This window comes from Taurulus bubalis, assembly GCF_910589615.1.
Source record: "Taurulus bubalis genome assembly, chromosome: 14".
Taxonomy (NCBI): Eukaryota; Metazoa; Chordata; class Actinopteri; order Perciformes; family Cottidae; genus Taurulus; species Taurulus bubalis.
Genome location: NC_136602.1, coordinates 14,478,678 through 14,501,206, shown reverse-complemented (window position 1 = coordinate 14,501,206; position 22,529 = coordinate 14,478,678). Strand labels below are relative to the sequence as shown.

Below are 22,529 nucleotides of genomic sequence, written 5' to 3'. Positions count from 1 at the left end.
TTCGAGGGTTCCAGTGGGCTTAAGCCAATGAAAATGATCATCACAGGGACATCAAATGCCAATAACATTATTGACACAGAAATGTGTAGGTAACACCAAGAGAGGAATCAAATGATCGCCTCTAAATAAAAAAAGAAATTGCTTATTTTGATGTAGACTAGATTGATTGTGAGGCTGTGTCCCCCAGAAAAAGTAGGTTCTGTTTGTGTATATTTTATACTTTTTTGGAGTGAGCAGGAAGCAAAATACTGTCAGAGCCTTAACAATGTAAATCTCCACCACAGATGTAGAACAGTGGATGTCAGTGGTTGGCCATTATATTTGATATAATATTGTGGCATTCTATCAAACACGGAAATAAGAATGAGCTATTAATTAACTTTTTTAACATTAATCAAATTCTATAACTTTTTATAGAATTTTGATGTATCATGTTTGATATTAACCTTTTTCTGTCTGACAAAATTCAAAATATCCACCACAGATGCTGTAAAGAGTAGACTGATTTTAATGTGTATTATTATTATTTGATCGCTTTGTATCTTATGCATTCCAAATGTTCTGTTCCATCTCACTTTATCTTTTATAATGTGTTTATTTTGCATTTTTCTCCATGTTTTTAATGTTTCATCTAAAGAGCCTTGAATTAAGACAGATGGTTGTTGCTGAAATGTGCTTCATGAATAAACTTGCCTTGTCTTGCTTTGTAGCAAAAGAGAACATGAATGGAATGCCTCCATACCCATTTTCCCCATACCTTTCATCAAGCATCATTAAACATGTATCCTGTCATGAGCTTGTGATTTTTTTTAATATGTAAATTGCCATATAACAGATGGAGATCAAACTCAGAGCATTGGTAAAATGTGGATATCCTTTATTAAATAGTTCAGCTTTTCTTCAAATCATTACAACATTAAAATAGTATTTTCCTTTGAGGTGAATGAGTAACATGATTACTTTTATGTTGTTTTTTGTCAAATCGCGGTGGAACTTTCTCTCTTTGCTGTTGGATGTTTTGCACCAGCTGACTGTTTGTTAAACCCATCTCAGTAACTACACATTGGCAGGTTTGTCGAGCACTGGATGTCTCCACATAGCGACGCGGTGTACCTCTGTTTGTGACTAAGGACCCATTGTTCCAAAAATTACAAAGAATTTCATCGGGGTGAATCTGCCACCACTTGTCATTACGAACTGTAAACTTGCCGTTGCAACAAGTCACTTCGAGAAAGGTTGTTTTTGTTCATTTTAATCATCTCTGAGACTACTGTAAAAAGCTGTACAAATGGGTAAGCACACGCTTACCTGAATTCCCTAATTCAGGTCCAATTGACCCTTTGCTAAGTCGTGACCCTTGAATGCAGACTGATAGCGTCGCATCATCCGTCTCCAACAAGTAAATGTACGGTTCTGCTCCATAGACTCACGCAATGGTTTTTGATTTTCTTCTTTCTCATGCTTGTTTTGTGGATTTGGGGATCGTCATGGTTAAACATTGTGTAAAACTGATACTTTATAGTTACGCAGAGAGGTTGTAAGGCAATACATGTTTTACAAAATGTTACATTTCTATGTTAAAAACCTGTGGAGTTAACAATAGCAGAGTAAGTAAGCAGATACTATGCTAGTTAGTGAAGGTAAACAGAATGTGTACACATGCTGTTTTTTTTTTTAAGGACTTTGATAGTGAATAAAGGCCTACCCATCTTTAAAGAAACCGTGTTGACCTTAATGCCATTGTTTTTTGCCTCGATTGCCAGGTGATGTGGCGGTTCACTTTTACACTGTGATCTGGTGCTTTAGCTTCTATCTTTTCTCTGTTTCAACTGCTGAATCTTTGCCCTAATATATCCTTCAAATGCATGTTGTATAACCTTCTATTTGCTTCTCTCTGAAATCATTTTTAACTTTTCCAAAAATTCGATAATATGTATTCAGGTAGTGACAGTGTGGGCTCCATGGTAGCTCTAGCAGCTTACAAAGTAGCAGCTGGGGGCGAGGCTTAGCAAAGAGTTACTTACTGATTGTGTTTAAATAGTTCATAAAAAAATGGAATAATGCAGGGTAAAGAGTTAATGCTTTAATGTTAATGCTTTAAATATGAGTCATAAAAAGCGTCCGTCCGCCCTCCAGTTGGACTGAAAGGGGGATTCCTCTGGTCGTCAGGCTCTGCTATCTGCAGATCAAATACTGAGAGTGGACCTCTTATCTCAGGCATCCTCTCTTCTCCAAACGTTTGCCTTTTTGAACTTGTGTAATAATCTTCTCTTGCCTCTTTGAGCATACTGTCCACCTGAAATAGAAACGGACACATTGAGTATCAGGTTAATGAAGCTCAAGCGGAAGTTCAGTCAGGAAGACACTCTTTACTCTCCTGTTCATTGTCAGTCTCTAATTCTCCCAGCGATTACTCCATCAGCTGATTGGGGGCGCGCACGTTAAATTAACCAATCTGATTCTGTGCAGTTTCTGTAAGCCAATCACATCGGTGTTGTCAAACTTTTAAATAGGTTCTCCTCTCTGCTGCTGTCAGTTGTCATTTTAGCTCAAATGACCCTCCTCCACCTTAGACACCTCCATCATCATCAGGTTACATCCACTCCCTTCCCTCCCACCACCACTGGACTCCAGGGGGGATTCTGCCTTCGCACATCAGATCAGCATCACTACTCCTTGCTTATCCTAATTCAGGATGGTGTCCATTCGCCAAAGACTTTGCACTGTTCAAATATATGCAACTGTAATACATTATTGTTGAACTGTAAACAAGCCTCTCCTGATTGAAATGTATTTATGAGTAAAAGACCAGAGGAACAAAACAGCAGCAGCAATTGGTTTCTAGACTGATTTCAGTCCACAGTGAAATGATAACTTAGCTGCAGCTGCACTGGGGTGAATATTCATTGTGTATTTGATTATAATTGACAATCATTTTTCTGGATTGCATGGTGACTTCAATCCCCTGCTCTATATTTCCTCCATTTATTACAATTTTGGTCGGCCTCTTGGCTTATCAACTGTAATTTTGATGCTCCTAACTGATGCGTCGTCTTCTATATTGGCTAAATGGTCAGAGATGAAAACTGTGCTCTTTAATGTAAAATGTTGCTTATGCCCATCCATCCAGACTGTTGAGGTTCATACCAGTCCATCTGATGTTATCCTAATAAGGCTAATATTATTTGTGTCATCTCACAGACATGAACATCACAGCGATTGTCACTCTGTCGAACAAAATTAAATGTGTTCCTTTTCTGAATGCAGTGGCACTGCAGGGGTGCAGTGGCTTATGATACAGGAATAGCCAGTAGATTATTTCCCACTGTGCAGTAAACCTGATGTTGGTGAGGCTCTACCATGGAAAAGATTAAAGCAAAATACAGGATAGTTAAGTTACACATAGGGTAGCAGAGAACCATTTTTTTTGTTTGAACTTTATGTCTTTACGGTCTATTATCTTTTCTAGTATTTGTACTAGTTTGTATTTCAAAGAGCAAGCCAGCGCTCAAGCCGACTGCAGCATTTAGGTGGATCAGGATACTGGAGACAAATATGATCATTGTTCAAACACATTGTAATGTTCTGTTTCGAGAGGCAACAAAATGGTTAACTTTTTCTCTGCCAAAGCAGGTAAAGCCTGCACCTTCGACAGATCTGTGTTTAAGTCAAATTAAACTCATTGTTCACATTGCTCTATTTATAGCACCGGTAGTGGTCAAAATCTCCACAAGGTACCTTGAAGAATGCATCTATCGACACTTACAATGAAGAACAGACAGAGCCATCCAAAATACAATATAACAACTGAATAAGCAAGTTGGACACACAACATATGGAAACAGTTACTGTTTAAAGATGAATAAAAGCTCTATTAACGTCGCAGGTACATGCAAATTTAAATTAAATTAGATATGTTCACAGACAGGGCAAATGCCCCTACTCTCACGTACATGTCCTGCATTGAACCACATCAACACATGTATTTATTGATCGTTTTATTGTGTCTTTCAAAAGATATAAAGCAAATGAAAAGCTTCTTAGTCAAAAGAACGAAACCAAGAAGCTGCAGTGTTCCTTTCAAGTGTTTCTTTTACTAATTCAAATTTGTGTTATCTTTTTAATTTGGTCTCCTTTTCAAATTAATTGACTGATCTTATCTCCTTCCTTTCTTTGTCTTCAGTCGCTGTCTTGTTAAATAGCACTCAAAGTGACTCCTAATTCTTTACCTAATAATAAAAAAAACATATTCTCAGGAGATTCACGACACAGGAGTCAGTGTTGAAGTAATTAATAACATTGTAAGAGTAGAGAGAAGAGTAGCTTGTCCAATACTGACAGGAATATATATAGAGAGATAAACGAAAGTCACTCTTTTTTGTGACAAAAATATGCAAGTAATTGTTGAGTTGTGAGGTCTGCAGAGATCGTAATAAAACAGCTCCACTGGATAAACTAAACCCAGAAGACACATGTGGCTACATTCATTGTGAAGTGAGGATTGAGATGCTGGCACAATTAGGATTTTGAATGAAACCAGGACAGGTAAGATGCAGTGTAACCAATGACAACAGCAAAAGGCCTGAATGAACAACAGAGCGAGTGGATGGACTCACATCCTGCAGAATGCATAATCAATTACTTTTTCGAACAGGGTTGTAATTGTAAAGGTCTACTGACTTTGATCAAATTGACACACTAAAACACTTTAATTGTCTTGGCTGCTCACACAATCAATATCCATGTTTCTTGTTATTAATCTTAATCATTGATGAATTTGTGCTCACAAGCACTTACCATCCTCAAGTTGCTTTAATTCTACCAAACCCTGGAAAAGACACCCAGTGGTGATATGAGATGCGTTGCTTTCTGCTTGGAATTCTGTTTTGTCTGTGCATGTATGCCTTAAAGGGAACGGGTGTGTTTTTTTCCAGATGTGTTTTTAGTTTGAAGCATGCGATAGAAGTCAAATTTGTATGTGAACAAACAAAAAAAGTGTTATCTTATCTTAGTTCAGCTGTTGTGATTAAAGATTTCCAGAGTCTGAAGAGAGGACATAACTTTGTGACCATGACGTTTAAAAAAATAATAATTAGAATTAAAGGTTATAGCTATTTTATCGAGCTTTTATCAGCTGTTATAGCAGGCATAGATACACAATCCACGGCCCGCCTCTGCATTCTGCATATTATTGTGCTCCACATCACAACAAATCATTTACAAAGCTCAATATTACAGCAAGACAGCCTTAGGAATACATCAATAAACAGCTGCCTTTCAGAGGGAATGTTGTGTTTGTAGCATCAACCAACTGTAGTGGAAGATTGTTAAAAGCGTGCATTCACTGACATGGTTATGGTTTAAGTGTTTACAGTCTCATCTGTTCATATTATATCTGTATGGAGTCTGTTTAGTTGACCTTGACCTATCAAATATGACAGGTCATATTCAACAAATGAACAATGTTTAGACTATAATGTTGCACACAGCTCAGAATTACACAAGAAGCGTAACCTTGTGAATTCCACTGAAAGAGCTTTCAGCAATAATGTGAAATGCTATTCAATTTTGTTTTTGTTTTTTCCTGGGTCACTTTACCTTCTGTCAGCATGTCTGAAAAGAAGCTGGGAAATGAAAACTGCCATGACAAATACAACTGTATTACAGTAAATGTTCATAACAATATAGATATGGAACAACGGTCTTATAAATAACGCATACAGAGAGAAAATGCATTTCTTGCAAAAACCAAAGCAGCAGGAAGCTGTCACTGTGTTTGTTGCATTACACCACCTTGTATGAATACAAGATGCCCTTTGACAGATGATAAAATATGTCCATTTAAACAGCAGAAAACAGACATTGTATGATAAAAGACTTGGCAGATGAATTGCCACGCAGTCATTTATCCTCCTGATGGCTCCTCAAACTGTGTTTTTTTGTAATAGAATTATAATGATTTTTAAGACATGCTTTGAGAAGACTTAACCTCAGGGAGCCAACTAGTTTCATGTTGTTTGAGTGCTGTTTTTACTATTGAAGGCTTTACACTTTTGTTTAATAACAAATGCTGCACTCTACACTGCTTCAAAGTCTTCCAGCAAGATGGAAAGCTGAGCAGAACTTTCTTAAGTTCTACAGTTGTTTGACAAGAAGACGTTTGGAAAAATGCCAGAACCTTGACTGCTCAACTACACTGGATAGCTGAAGGCCAAGTCATGGAAGGCATCTAATGTCGTCCAGTCAGAATGAAAACAGGAAATACATACTCTTGATGTTGTCCTACAGGAGATGAGATGACTTCAGCTAAATAGATGGATGGAAGTATTCCCCATTTTCCTAACATCAATCATTTTAGTGAAGATTCTTGTTTGTTATACCTTAGAGGTATTTGTAATCTCAACAAAGGCACTGAACAATGTACTTGGTTTAGTCTAAAGCAGGGGTCACGAACAGGCGGACCACGGCCCGGGTCTGGACCCAGACGCCGTTGTCTCTGGACCCAGACGCCGTTGTCTCTGGACCCTGGACCGAGAATCGATAGATAATTGAGTATTATAACATTTTCATGGATCGCTTCTATTTAACCGCCGCAGCTTTTCTAGCCTTTACGGCTCTCGTTTATGCTCGTTCAGCGGTTTAGGAAACAAACCGACCAATTGCACGCCTTGTAAATCCTCTCACGTTATCCTACTCGGCCAATCACATGTGTGTATTCTGTTAAGCGTCGCCCTCGACTCGAGTGCCATATTCACACACACGGAGTGACAGGAGAGACCCGATAGTTGGAAAAAGTATGTGAGTCAGAGAAGTTATTTCACTTGGCGCTCCAAAAAGAGAAATGTGGACCGCTTAACCAGAGCCTTTAGCCAAGAATGGACAGACTGTTTTATGTTTATGATTCCCACAACCAGTTAAAAAGCAGTATTTCTCATGTTCAGCGATATTAAAAGCAGCCATGTGAAGCCACTACGAGACAAAGCACACATGTTTTTAGCAAACGTACCGACTCACATCCGAAATTAAGGCATAGAAATATAAACCTAAAAGCCCAAGAGAGGAGAAATGAGCTGAAACAAGTGGTTTAATAACCACAGGTAAAGTCCCTGCACACGCATTTATCTTTTTAGATGACAAGAATATAATATATTGGCTATTTTGATTGACATCGCTTCACACCCGAATAAACTGAATATAAAGCTGCAGGACAATTCAGTTAAATTCAAATTTCGAAAATTGAGTTATTGAGTCACATTTTTCCACAGCTTTCTGTTTTAAATCCAGCCTTTATTTTACTTGAAATAAGAGAAGATAATATATGTATTATTTATCATTAATCCAGTTCAATTGGAAATCTGTAATAATAAATATTGTTTACATATTATTAAATTGAACTTTCTTTACTTAATTTGACAGTTGTTGACGACATACATACTTTAATACAACTGTTGGCGACTTCAATATATTTGGCACAAAATCATATCGCGCAAATTTGACAATATTGTGATGTTCCGGACCTTTGCATGAGGAAATTCTCTCGAAGTGGACCTCACAGAATTTTAGTTGAGTACCCCCGTTCTTAAGTGTCTTGCCAAAACTATAATTTAGTATGGGTTAGGTTATAACTTATAAACGTACAAATCCTACACATAGATTTGGTTTGGGACATTGGTCTCAAACTGAATGTGACTCTGGGACAAACAAAAAATGTATGCCATCACAATATTTGGAAATACGCTATAATCACTCAAACTTTCTACATAAAGGGGTTTTGAAACTGGTCTAGACCTCAAAATCATTATCATTTCACAAAGTTGAAGATAAGAAAAGCAGGAGTGGGCGGTTCATATAAAAGAGATAATTTGAGAAACCTTACCAAATCATATGAATATTGTAGTTTAATCAAAAAAGTAACTCAAATGATGTAAAACATTATTAATGTTTAAAATATAAAGCACAAAAATATTAGTTATAAAATGTTGTATTGAATCTCAAAACACCAATGTATGACTAATGGGAAGTTTCAATACTATTTTCTGAAAATTACTTATGGAACTAATACATAAACATGAGCTGTGTGGAGAGATGTGATTTTACAGAGGGTGAAGTGGCTTCTTTGAAAATAATTGTATTTGTTCTCTCTCACAAATCATTCAACCCATAAGCCCTCGTTCAGAGGAAACTCCTTGTTTTGCTCTCACCTCAAACAAGAGTCGGATTTTTACCAATTGCATGTAGCTATTTAGAAAAAAAAAGAAATCAGGATAAAGGGTTTACAAAGAAGGTGGGAAATGGATATCAAAATATTGCATTGATTGCTCAAACTACTGCACTTTCTTATTCTCTTTGCAGTGTTCAGTGTTCGAGACAAAGAGCTCTCCACCGTGTGTACCACAGATAGAAAGGCATGTTCAATTTGATTTCCATTTCCATTCACATGAAGCCATGATTAGGTTTCACCAGAGAGGTAACTGGCAATAGTTTAGCTGTAATAAAATATTTTAACTCAAGGTTCACTTGTAATGCTGCGTTCACACTAAAAGCGTTGCAAATTTTCGCGCGAGTAGATTACATGCAAAGTCAATGCACTGACGTGAATGGATGCGAACAACGCAAATTTTCGCCGGGTGGCGCCATTGATGCTGAATTGCGAAAGCCAATCAGCATTAAGATGCTCCGCCTGTCATCACCGCCGTCCTGCCGTTGCTTAATCAAACTGATGCTGGTCTGCCCGAAGTAGCGCTGGAAGCGGCCGTCATTCAGACGCTGTTCCTGGAGGAGTCGGTGAAATCCATCGAGCGCATAATATTATGAACCCAGACACGAAGGTGTCTGATGTGCCGACGTTTGTGGAATTTTCACAACAATTATAAAGCAGAACTAGTGGTTATTTCCATGGTGAATGGTGGAAATGGTAACTGTTTTTACGGAGATAAGCCACAGAGATAAGCCACGCCCCCTTTCTGGTGCAAATGACGCAAATAAACCACATATGGTCGAACGAGTAAAGTAAAGCGTTGCGAAAATTTGCTTCGCTTTTGGTGTGAACATAGCATTAGATTTTATAGAGTTTAACCGTAGTCCTCCACAGCAGATGGAACTTGTGGAGTGAATACTACTGACAAACTTTGGCAAAATTTTATAAATTTTTGGAACAAGTCATGGCATATGGATGGACAGCAGCTAAGCAGATTATAGTTTGCAAAGTTTCTTTAGTCATTTGAATTACTTCTGCTGTCAAAGTGGGAGCAGTTGAAACGATCCTGAACTTCATGAGACATTTCTCTTCAACTAAATATTTACCCATGAGCAGTGTGGGTGCTATCGCTTAAAATAAAACTAATGTGATCACTACATAGGTTTGAAAACATATGCAGACACATATTCCTGCACTATGAGATGAGCTTATTCCACCAGCCTGTATACCTTTTTGCTGTCAGGCGAGGTCTGCTTGACAACAAACCGCCTGAAAGGGTTTGAATAAAATTCTTCTTCATCCTCGACTGTCAGTCTTGGAATGGCCGTCATTGGGCGAATAACCCCAGGATTCGTCTGGAAGGAAGGATTTTGACAGCAGAGTGAGAATTAATTCCTGCTTCTTTCACAACATCAGTGTTGTAGCGGATCCAGCAGTAGCCTGAACTTGATCAAATAATAATTGAATATATACCTTTTTAGGATTCATGAGTTTTCTTTCCACACCGGTCGATGGGTGCAAGCTGCATACAGATGCCTGAGTGAAAAGTGTAGTGAAAAACATAAATTTAACGTAGTCTCTCACAAAATGGAAGGAGTCTTTGTATGCATGTATGTCCTTTGATTTCTTCAGATCCACTTCTCACTTGGCGGGTGTATTGCTGACCCAAGGAGGTGCAGTGTTGAGTGCAAGCTCTTGAAATCTACACAATGTATTTACTAAAAAGGTACACACTGTGTAGTGTATCTAGAGGGGGGCCCAACTAATTGTTACACCGCCGAACTGCATGCTGGGTACAGTTCACTCTCCCTTCATGAGTCGTGTCTTGATGGCAAACCCCAATTTTGCAAAAACTTGCAAAAACTCAATGCTATCTAGCGAAGGTTTCAAGAATTGTGGGGTACCATCTAGAAACAACCCTAACAATGTCCATATGGGCTTTTGCATCCAACTTTAGTATTGATAGGCAATCCAGTGATTGAAGAATACTAAAATAAAATCATATGTCAGTATGAGTTTGTCCTTTTGAGCCAATGGGAGTAAATCAAATAATGTGTGTCTTTAATTTAATAGACAAAACTACTCTTACTCACATATTTGGTTTCACGTCCCAATGATTTTGTAAATGATGAGTTGTTCTGCTGAAAGAAAAAAATAAAGACACAAATATTTAAAAACCAAACAGAAGAGATGGAAACCTCCTGTGGTGGGAAAAAATCTATTGCACTTTGATTTTGTGGAAACCAGGAGGAGTGTTCACCTTTGATGACTACTGAGCAGATATCTTACATTTCTTCTGCTAATATGTATACAGTCATTAGCAGTCACTATTCACATCCAGTTTGTGTTTGACTAAAACACAGTACAGAGCACCTTAATACAGTTTTGTTTTTGTTTTTAATACATTATTTTACCTTTTACTTTAGCTGTTCCATAACATTCTGCGTGCTGTTGTTGAGATATGTGCATGAACAACCATCTAGTTAAATAAAACTGTCCCAGAGCAAACAGTTCATTTGTTATTTACAAAAGCAAAATACTTATACATTCAATAGCACGAGTTGACACAGTTTCACTGATACTTTGTGTGTGACAGTTCTGGTGTGAACAGTTATTTTTACATTGTTAGCCATCACACATCAGGTCCAACCACAATAACTGTGTCAGAATTAATGGGACATTTAACTAAACTCAACCCTATGCAGATGACACATTTAAGATATAATCGTATTTAATGATCTACAAACTAAACTGAAAATTAACAATCCTGTGGTGCAGTAGCAGTTTTTGTGATAGATAGATATTATTACATTTGGGTTATTTTTTACAAACTTAAATTGTGTGGGAAAGTGTTGGTCAAACTTAATTTCAGACTGCATTAAAGTTTCAAAGGAAACAAAATATGTCAGAATATATCAGGTAAATGTGAAAAACAGATACTGATACAAATTTCTGAATTTAAAGGAATAGCTTCTCATTTATGTCCATTAAACATGAATCTTGAGTCAGCAGTCATTTAGCTTAGCACCTCTAAAGGTCACTGTTTAACATGTTGTACATTGTTTAATTCAAACAAAAATCAAAATGTAAAAATAACATACTGTGGGCTATAAGCCGGACCATTTTCTAAAGTAAAAATACATGAAATGTCAGGCACAACCCCTGTAAAAGCACACAGACATGAGAGTGGTATAAATCGGTATCTATACTCTTGTGAGTTTGTCATTCATGTCACATAAAGAATCAAAATGTACCTGCAGACCAACGTTGGTAGTTAATGACCTGGAGGGCTGCTGTGACGGTGAAGGTGAAGGTTCAAAAGGTGAAGGTGAAGGTTGAAAAAATATGAAATCATTATCAATAACACAATTCAACATTTGCACATGTTAAATCTTATATAATATAAATGAACTCACAACTGGAATGGAATTAGCCAGCAGCTCATCAATAACTGCATAAAGCTCCTCTGACTGTTGCCGGCGCTCAGCGGGTGAACACATCTGTGGAAATGATCGAAGTTAGCGGACTGCTGTATGAATTGTGCAGTAAAAACCAGCAGTAATGTGTGCATTAATACCTCAGCGTGGGTGTCTGCGATACCTCTGTCATATGTTTCAAAGGTGTCCAAACTGCCACATGGACTCTCTTCTCTCTCCACCTGCTCATCTATTACCTGTCAATGCAAAGCAGAATGGACAGATTGAGCTCCCGGCCAGGACTGCTGCTGGTGCTTTTTGTGAGTGATTACACAGTGATCTGAGACGACATTGCAACATCCCCTCCAGACAAATCGTATCCAACCAGCTCTAAGTGTACAACGCTGCAGTGATAATACAGCAATATGCCATGATTTAACCTCTCTCTGAGTCTGATTGGATTTTTTTTAAAGGTTTAAAAACAGACATCTTGTTTTATGAAATGAGATTACAGTCGACAAGTTTTTTTTAAATACAAATAAAAATGTAATTCTCTATAAAGTCGGATGATTAGAGATATGAGCATCTTACTTTTTAAAAGAAAAGTCCTTTTTATACCTCAGGAGTTTATTCCTATTTGATATTCCTCACGTAATGTTCCACATAGTAAAACAGGCTTTATTGCCTCCGTCAAACTTCCTTCAGGGTTTCATATGTCTGGATGTGTAACAGGATGAAGAGATTGTGGGATTAGGGTCAAACAAGTCAACTCACCTGCTGATCCAATAGAAGGGTGTTTGTGGGAATTGCAGCGAGCGATTTGTAGCTTAATTTAATCTTGTTTGTCTGGAGTTCAAAGAGAGAGAAAATCAGACAGTTAACATGAATGATTTTTTGCATTTTACTTTATAGAATGTCTCGTAAAAATTCATGAGTTTTACATTTCTTCAGGCATGCTTTATCTCACACTGCCGCAGGCTACGAATCATGCAAAACAGCCACACTCGAGACGCTCAACGAAAAGAACAATACTGATGTGTGTTTGTCTGCTTTCACAGCTGATCAGAGGGCTCATTTGACTGACAGTAAAAGTTCAGTTATGACCAACTTTTCTGAGTCCCACTGGATTGATTGGATTCCTGGTGCTTAATAACTTCAAGTATGTAGGTCTAGCCTAGAAACCAGAGATTTAAAAAGCTTCTGTATTGATTTTCTGGGGATTGGTTTCCCCCTGCTTCACCCTATGACATGTCGGATATGTCAATCATTTCAAACCAGCAAACCGTTTGAAATCTCTGTGAAGCAAATATCTATAAAACATTCATCTAAAAACAGCTTCAGACTGAGAACAGCACTTGATATCCAGCTATCAAGTAAGCAGGATCTGTTTTAACTCCATAGTGAGGGAGAACAGTATGTCACAGGGAGCATAATAAATAATATTTTAAACATGCATATGGCAAGCAGAGCGGCTACCTTTCTTTTTTTACCCTCCCTGTCACTGCAGTCTGATATTCCACTCCCCGGCCTTGGGGAGGGCGTAGAGCGCATGGAGAAAGAAGGGGACGGGGTGAAGTCTCTGATTGGTGGAGCAGGAGAGGGCGTAGGCGTCTGGGAGCTGGTGAGTGATGGCCATCCGGGAAAAGCGATGGGTGTGTAGCGGGAAGGAGACAGACAGTGAGCCTTGTGAAAACCATCTGAGGCACTTTTGGAATCAGGGCATCTCCCCCCTGACTCATACCCCACTGTGGCATTTTGTGCATGTGATGATGCCGTGTCACAGAAACCTGTGACACTGGGTGAGTGTGATTGAGAAGGCTGAAGCCGAGGGAGGCAGACAGGTGTAGATTTCAGTTGTTGAGAAAGCAAGTGAAGCCTTGAGAGAGATGAATTTGGCGGGGGACTCCATTTCTGGGGCGCAGAGGTCTTTTGCTCATACATAACTTTAGTGGATGGAGAGATGAGTTTTTTAAGGTTATTATCTACAGGGCCCTTAAGGTACATGTCAGTGTTGATGGGCTTCTGCTTAGGGCACTTGTGTGTGTGTTGCTGCAGCTTTTTGGAAATTGCATCTTCAATTTCTTCATGCTTATGTGGAGAAACAGATTTAAAGTTGGAGCAAAATAGAGTTGGAGCTCGGGGTAGTGTGTTCTTCACTGCCGGGGATGAAACTACTTTCTCCCATCGAGGCGCACTGCTTGAGCGAATTTGCTCCGAGCATCTTGTCACTTGGGTTTCAGGGCATGTTATGCTGAGCTCATTTGACTGCACAGGTAGAGGAGCTGTGACGGATCTATTAGGCTCCCTGTAAACGTGGCTCTGACTATCTATAGACGTTGATGAGGAGAACTGAGAGGAAAAGTCAAGGGGAATGGAGGCCACACTGGAGGCTGCTGAGCATGCGTTACAGAAGGACAGGGTCACAGGGCTAACAGGCCAGCAGGGGGTGTACGGCCTCTGAAGTGCAGATGACAGGACAGGAAGCCGGCCTTTTCTTAGGATGGCTGTGAGGAGGGAGAGTCGGGTGAGAGGAGGCCGGTGCCGGGGAGGAGGAGGAGGGGATTGGGCACAGACAGAGGAGGACAAGCTCTCGCAGGATGAGAAACAAGGCGTGTGAATTAGACTAGATCCAGGAGCAAGAAAGTGCCTCTTTATCTGGACCACAGCGGGGGAGAAGATGCCAGAGCAGACAGATGAGCAGGGGGAAGCGATTCGGCTGAAAGAAACCGGAGAGGTTACATTGGAAAGCCGCATAGCCGACCAGCTCTTCTCTCCGTCCGAGCCCTCTGAGAGGATGGACTCTCTGGAGGAAGCCGGGGTGGGGAACATGTCCGCGGAGCGTGTGGGGCTCATTCTGTCTTCTGACACATGCGCTCTATTCACAAAGTAACCAGAGCTAAGCTCGGCAAGTCCAGAGGTACCGTGACACTGCAGTTGGGAAATGCCCCTGTGTTTATCAACAGCTGTTTCCATGGAGGCTGTCCCGGCAGCTCTGTGGTCGGGGGTATTTTCAGATTGAACAGCGACTGAAGGAGAGACTTTGGTCTGAGAGAGGCTCACGTGATCCAGTGAGGGCTGAAAAACAAAAACAAAAAAATTATAAATGGCAACTATTAAGTTATCTTTTGTGTCTTTATATATTCCTAAAAGCCAGAGTGTCCAAAATGTGTGCAGAGAAGTATTACAAAAATATGTAACATTTGAAAAGCGATAAATGTTTTATCTCCTGACAGTGTGAGATGTGTGCACACTTGATACTGTATGTGCATATTTACCCAATAGAGATCCACAGAGACACAGTAGACACATGCAAGTATTAATATTGTAACATGGTGATTACAAAGGTTTTCAGATGGCATTGAGAGTGCTCATGTTGTACTTACTTGAAGTTTTGTCCCTTGCTGGGTTGTGTTTCCTGCTCCTCCATCTCCAGAGTCTTTGATAAAGACTTTCTCTGCTTGTAAAATCTTCCTGTTCGACATAGTCGGCCCAGTTGTCTTCTTATGGGACACAGCGACGTTCTGACAGGAGAAAATCAGGCAAATGTTTAGCAGGGACTGAGCAAGTGAAACCTGAGAAAACCAGAGGTGAACCTCAGCGAGCCTCTTTGAGCTCAGGGGGTGTGCTTGGTTTCACCACCACATATAATTCACATGCTGACGTCAGTGTAGTACAAGCCGCATGTGCAGAACTGGACAACTGAGGAGAGGCCTGCCGATACCCGTCATTTAATTCAAGCTCCTCCTGGTCCCAAGTTCTATCAATTTAATGAAATATAAGTGCAAATGTTAGCAAATGTTAGCAAACAAAATGTTTTAACTTTCTGCAAGATGAATGTGCTTAAAATTATGTTTGAACTTTAACTAAGATGGCAGAGAGTCCAGAGTCTCACAGATGTGATCACAAAGGTGTGTAAACAGCAAGAATAAAAAATTTAAAATATCCTTGGCTGACCAGTGACCATCCATTAATTGTTATGCATTGCCTCTGAAATACAGCCCAGTGTAGTTCAAGAACGGTATAAATGTAATAGGCACATAAGTATTTAAGTATGGTACTTGAGAAAACATTTAACTTTGTTACTTTCCACCTGCTTTGATAACCAGGCATTACAAAAAAATATGCAGGAAGTAAACAAAAAAACAACAAAATGTATGTTTAAATTCAAAAAACATGTATTAAAATGTAAAGAAAGAGCTAGAATTTTGGGAAATACCAATATCATGTTTGTCCACTAAATATGAAACTACAGCAAGTAGCCGGTTAGATTACCTCAGCGTAAAGGCTGGAATAGAAGTTGCTAATAGCCAAGCTCGTTCTAAAGATAACATGCTGTTCCTTTCTGGACAACACTGTGTCTGCTGCGGAAGTCTTCAGGTTTCTGGGAGCCATCATCCCCCAAGACCTGAAGTGAACTTCCAACATAGACACCATCAGGAGAAAGACAGAGGATTTGGGCTTCATCTGCCCAGGAGCTGCTGATCCGGTTCAATATCACAATAATCCAGTCGGTTCTCTGCAGTGCATCACTTTGTGGTTTGGATCAGCCACCAAACAGCAGGAACAGACTACAACGGACAAGACTGCAGAGAATCCTTGGTTCCCGCCTGCCCTCCATCCAGGTCTTCTTCACCTCCAGAGTCCGCAAGTGGGCGGGACAACACTGGACACAACCCGTTTCAGCTTCTCCCCTCTGGCAGAACACAGTTCTTGAAAACAACCAGACTCATGAACAGTTTCTTCAGTCAAACACTGTCAACAACCCTCTATCACCAAAATATCCACTGCTGCTGTTATAGATGATAGTTTAACAATTGTCAATGCACAATTTGTATGCACATGTCATTCGTCACTTTCAGTTTAAATCCTACACACCATACAGTTTGGAGACATCTTTACATATGACATGTACATATTTTACTATACGTACTGTACTGTATGTATCAATTGAGTATTTATTTATTTGTATTATTTGTTTTATTATTGGTCATTGGTGCTTTTTATATTATGTCAACACCCATTTTTCCACTACTTGTGTATCTATTCATTTTATTTTTAACTATTATTTTTCCAGCTCTGTTGTGCTTCTATTTCTGTGTAAGTACATCCAGAAATATGCAAAATTCCTTGTATGTGCACACCTACTTGGCAAATAAAGGTGATTCTGAACTAAAGATTAAAGTAAATCCATCAACCAACACCTCAACCGCTTTTGGCTTTTTCTCTTGCTAGTCTTTATGTTAAATTAAGCTATTATTCAAGATTACCATAACTTACTTTAACTCGACATTGTGAACAATTGAAACTACAAGGTTATATAATTTGACCAAAACATAAATTCAGGCCATCACATCTATAGGATATGATTTAAATAATGGTTTATTGTATAAGAACGATCTGGAGTTAAAGGAATGCTCAAGGTTAAATGAGTGACATTTAAGTGGAGCTAAAGAGTAACCCCATATGATGCATCATTATTGAAATGAACTCCCACGTGTATGGTAATTATAATCCTGAAAATATATACGACACCACATGATAGATAATGACACCCTTTGGTTTTTTAACTTTCTGTATTTTTACTGTTACCTTACTGTAGATAAGCAGTAATCAATCAAATGAAAGGCAGCATGACTGTATTTAAATTGAATGGCAGCTCATGTATTTAAAATGAATGGCAGCTCATGTCATTACTATCATCGCACATTGTGTGTCAAAAGCAGTTATATATTTAGCACTGAAATCAGACGCAGTTTTCCATGTTTAAACCCATTGACATGTCTGAGGACTGCACATACGATGATGCCGTAAGAACTTTGGATGACTGGATGAAATTAAAGTTTTCATTTGAGTAATTTAGATGCACAATAAGGCCATGCAAGAAATTAATTTACAGCTATTTTGGCATTAATTCATTATTTTGACTATTTGATCACATTTAGTATGGTTCTAGCTTCACTGTACAGAACTGAACAAAATGCATCAGAAAGAATGTACGGGCTTTTATAGAGGAGGCTACAACTTTAACTAATTTAGTCTGTTTGAAGATCTGTGATGCACATGGGTCTGTGAACAGAAAAGAAACCCTCATGTTTTAAGCAGGAAGATGATTGATAGTAGAACCTCATATTTCAAATCAATGGTGGCCACTCAGTATGCAAACTGATAATGGCCACTTGAGGTTACATAATTACTTACTAATTTAAAAATACAGAGCCATTCATTCCGTCTCAATAGCATTTATTGAGAAGCACAGGCTGCTCTGAATTAGAGTGGTGAATTAATGAGCTGCCCGCTGTCTCAAAGATAATCCTTCACATTCTGCCGTTTCGTAACTAAATATGGAAGCCTCTCTCCACAGGGAATGCTACTTATCTGTCATGCGTTGAAGCGGCAAAAAACAGGTGTAAGTAAGCACAAATCCGACCTTTTGCCACAACTCCGCTCTATAAGTGTATCAGAGCAAAAACAGGTTACTTTTTAGTCCAACTGCAATGACTGAGATAAGGTTTGCCGACACAAATCCAGAGCAGTTGGACAGCTTAGAGATGTTTTCCCCGAGCTTGACTCTGCACAGCAGGTGAACGTCAGGCTGCTCTCTTTGAGTTAGCGTGGGAACTGAAGCCAGCAACGTGTGCATATTACGTGTATAATTAGACTACTACATGTACAATAATGTGATTTACTATTGAATTTGCTGTTTTGTGATCATAAAGAAACTTTATCAGCATACCTCAGCAGCACAAACTAGAAAGCATTTTCATATTAAGCAAAGAACTCCAAAGGTTTTGTAAGACGGTTTAAATATAAGTACAAATATAAAAAGGAGAGTTAAATATTTTTTTTGCATTCATACAGTTTAATATATTTAGCAACATGGTGGATGAATCCTCGTACACTGACATAATCTAGTGCTACTTATCAGTGGTGTAAAGTAAGTCTAACATTTACATAACTACTGTACTTAAGTACAATTTTGAGGTACTATTACTTTACTTGAGAGTTTCTACTTTATTCTATACGTCTACTCCCCTACATTTAAACGGGAACTATGACCATCTTGTCATAGTTCCCACAACGTTAAATAGGGGCCCCTATTTATTAAAGATTTGATCTCAACTACCTGTACATTTTCAACTGCATCTCGCACGATTGTTGCTCCTCACGGTCAACAAATCTGTCCACAAACATTTTACTTGTACTATTTTACTACTAGTAGTACTTGTATTTTAAAGACGTAAAGTTTGAACATGTCATCAAATAAGCTACATGGGTATAGATGAAAAGACCCCTTACTATATAAAGTAGGCTTGAAGAAATTTGCTCCAGGTTAAACTACATGTTGTTCAATAATAATGCAACATTATAATATACTAATATGGTAATATTCTGTCTTATGAGTACTTTTACCCATCCGTGAGAGAAAGATGGCGATAGAGTTTTAGACAAAAAAAAAATAATGAAGTGGAAATGGCACAAAGCCATGCATAGTGGCACACAATCTAACATTGTGCATCTATGAAAGATAATGCTCCCTATGTATGCTGAAACACAGGGTTGTTCAGCATTTTGAGTATGTTGGTGGCTCATAATATGAAGGTCTGTCACTCCTTTTGATAAAAGCAGTGGGGGACGATGAAAAAGTATTGGTGCCATTGATAACGCCTTTGAAGTCTGACTTCAGGCAGCAGAAGCAGTTCGCTATCCCGAGGCACGCAGAGATGTGCTGCTGCCGTGATGTTGATGTTGGATGAACATCTAAAAGCACATTAACCCCTCCTGCCATTCACACTAATGAGGATCCACATCTGCCCCCAGGACGGTTGCTTTCAATAACTTTTTGTTGAACATTTGTAGTTTGGGTGCATTAATTAAAGTACCTACATTAAGTTGACCCCAAGATCAGAGTTAATGAAAAGTTTGGTATTTGTCTCAGTTATTTTATTTCATATTTTTTTAAGAGTAAAAAACAAACTGTCTTCTATAGAATGCCCTATTATGCAGTGACCTAAGAAATATGATACGTCCACAATTACTCATTAAGTATCTGGTATCAACCAAAAATGACATGCAAGAGAGAGTTAATCTGGTTTGATCCCTTGAGAATGTTCAGGAGTATGCTTGATATTGATACACACATCTTGAAAGGACATGATGCATTGATTTGTGCGGTGTGAGTCAGGCGCCTGGAATACAAAATAGTTGGATGATGTCAAATCATATCAATGATGTTCATTCCCACTAGTGGTAAAACATTTGTAGAAAACATACTCAAGATAAGGATGATTATTCTTTTTCGTGTTGACAGCTTCAAGCATGCAATTTACATTTGTTTTACAGATATATATTCTCAAATTAAGAAATGATGGAAAAGTGTTGCCCTTAAACGCTTAAGCCACTGATTGGTCACAAGAAATTAGGATCCTTCAAAAGGGCCTACAAGTTGCCGAATCATGTTGTCTGGCTCATGGAACGAATATTATAGTATTCATTTCACTTTCTATTCAAGAGAAGTTTCATTATGTCACACTCATTATGTGGGTCAAAATCGTTATTAAGAGATTCATCAAGTTTTTTTGTCTTCACTGTTGAAAGTGCTTGAATGAATATTATCACAATTGAAATTACTTTGCAATCATTTGTAACTCGAGGATCAAAGGTTTCATAAAAAAATATGTAAATGTAATTGAGAGAATAAATAAAGAGTGAGGAACAGAAAGTCATACCTGCCACATCCAATGCAAGTAGAACATGGTCACATTCATATGCTGTCATTCTTCAACAGTGACGTTTGGGTGCATTTAAACTGGTAATGTTAGCACGTGGCACAAGGCTGTCAATCAATGTATGGGATAAACTGGACGAACATTACTGAGGACTCAGACAGGCAGAGTGGGTTCATTTTCAATGCTGGGGAATTTTCCCCAAAATATAAAACATAAGCAAGTTTGTCTACCGGTTGCAAAACAGAGCAAGACGGAAAATAACACTACAAGCATCAGGTGGCAATGCAAGGAAAAGTAAATGTGTGTGTGTGTGTGTGTGTGTGTGTGTGTGTGTGTGTGTGTGTGTGTGTGTGTGTGTGTGTGTGTATGTGTGTGTGTGTGTGTGTGTGTGTGTGCGTGCGTGTGTGCGTGTGTGTGTGTGTGTGCTGCTGCTGTACCTTACTGGGTTTTCCTGTTAAAGCTCCAGATCTCTCCTCCTCAGTAACAATGCTTTTAATTGGTAACGTCTGCACCACCGGCACAAATGTGAAAATAGAAGACTTAGTTGGCACTCCTATTGAAACCTGTAAAAACAGACAGGAGAGGAACAAATCGTCTTTTTTTGTTACAAGCTCTTCATAATAATTTCCCAGTAACTTTCCTGTTTAGCACAAACACTTGATGAGTCAAGGATTATTGGACGTATTCTGGGATATTGTTGAGTTCGCCACAAAGTCCTTGTTTGAGTCACTCAAACTTATTTCTTTCTGCCTCACAGGGTTGTGTAAATGTATCCCGCCACTCAAACACACAGATCAGGCGCTTCAGCAGCCTGTAGATCAAAGCATCGACACTCCCAGACTCAATGAGGAGTAGTAAGTTGCAATTAAATCCTCTCATGCCCACGTTGGCAGAAGGCGGCATTCACACCAGATCAGGCGTTGCGGCGATTCGCAGCAGGGTTGTGCGACGGTGTCGGAGTTTTACTAATGGACCGAGCGACTGCACGGCAATTACCGTCTTTTGTTCCTTTCAACAGGTTGAACAGGTCTGGATTGTCGGTTTTGTGATTGGCCACCGCAGCGCTGTTGGGTTGCGTGACCCGGGGGCCGCCTTGTTAGCAATCTACACACGCTGGAGAACCGTGTTGTTATCATTGTTTGGGAGGCTGAAGTTGATGAACTAACTTTCTCCAAAAGGGGTCTCTGTTTAGACTTTTGGGCCGCAGGCCGTTGCATCCTTTTCTGCACTCCCCACGCACAACCCACATTAAAAATATATGGGAGGACTGTCATATCGCTGTCCAGCCGGATCTGACGTGAATGCAGCCTGAATATTATTGCAGTGAATGTATTTTTACATGTCCACATTTACAGTATAAACAAAATTGCCTCCACATAGTGTGACATCTTGCTTCATGGCTGGCTTTGTAATATTTGCACCAATTTCCGAGTGGTCACAATACTTTACAATGAAAGCTCTGCCGGGCAGTTTTAAGTATCCTTTTGGTGCAGCAACTCCTGGATCCTGCCCAGCTTTTAACACCCTGGATGTCATTTTTATCCCATGGCTACTAATAGCAGCTTTATTTCAAATCCAAACCACAGTTATCCATAATCAGTACTTACATTGGTGTCATCTGTAAAACTAAAGGAAAACCACTTTGTTGTTATTATTATAAAACAGCATCTGCAACAAGGAGAACCATACTGTGAAACCTCTGTACTGTCTGCAGAAGTGATCTATAACATCCAGCTCTCAGCTTTTCCTGAGCCTGCATCATTCAGTAGGTTTCAGTGCAGCTTTCACACTATCAGTGTTGGTCGATTTTCACTGGGGCAACCCATGATGGAATGTATGAGGAGCTCAAGCAGCGAATTGTGGTGGATAACAGCTTCGCCACATATATGAAATAAGCAACATGTCTCTGTGGTTATACTCTCAAAGGAAATAGAGATGTAAACACTAATACAAGGGGAACACCAAAATACTTCCAATTGCTATGCTTAAATTGCAAAAAGATTGTGCTGCGGTGCTCTTATTTGTTGTACATAAATGCGAGCAATGCAAAGGCTTCAATTTGTTAAGGTGGCTACATCGCAGTTTGAGTTCAATGGCAATTCATAGTCTGGATATGTGAAAACGTTTGCCATTTATTCTCACTTCAGCAATCACACTCAAAGTACGTCTGCTGCCCACTAATCACAATTC

General features: G+C 39.1%; 1 protein-coding gene across 2 annotated transcripts; it reads right to left on the bottom strand.

Moving 5' to 3' along the window:
• Positions 1 to 872: 872 nt before the first annotated feature.
• On the bottom strand, positions 873 to 20,898 carry mlip (muscular LMNA-interacting protein). 2 transcript variants are annotated; one of them, XM_079230027.1, is made up of 11 exons: positions 20,777 to 20,898; positions 14,997 to 15,134; positions 13,090 to 14,688; positions 12,388 to 12,459; positions 11,775 to 11,870; positions 11,614 to 11,697; positions 11,452 to 11,490; positions 10,291 to 10,338; positions 9,671 to 9,733; positions 9,427 to 9,552; positions 873 to 2,296 (listed from the first exon to the last, which is right to left on the bottom strand). In XM_079230027.1, exons 2-11 carry the CDS (start codon positions 15,093 to 15,095, stop codon positions 2,090 to 2,092), a joined length of 2,433 nt encoding a protein of 810 aa, XP_079086153.1. In that variant the 5' UTR covers positions 15,096 to 15,134; positions 20,777 to 20,898; the 3' UTR covers positions 873 to 2,089. The 2 variants fall into 2 exon arrangements, with proteins under 2 accessions (XP_079086153.1, XP_079086152.1); XM_079230026.1 differs by lacking the exons at positions 14,997 to 15,134; positions 20,777 to 20,898 and having other exon boundaries at positions 10,291 to 10,335; positions 13,090 to 14,658.
• Positions 20,899 to 22,529: the final 1,631 nt, after the last annotated feature.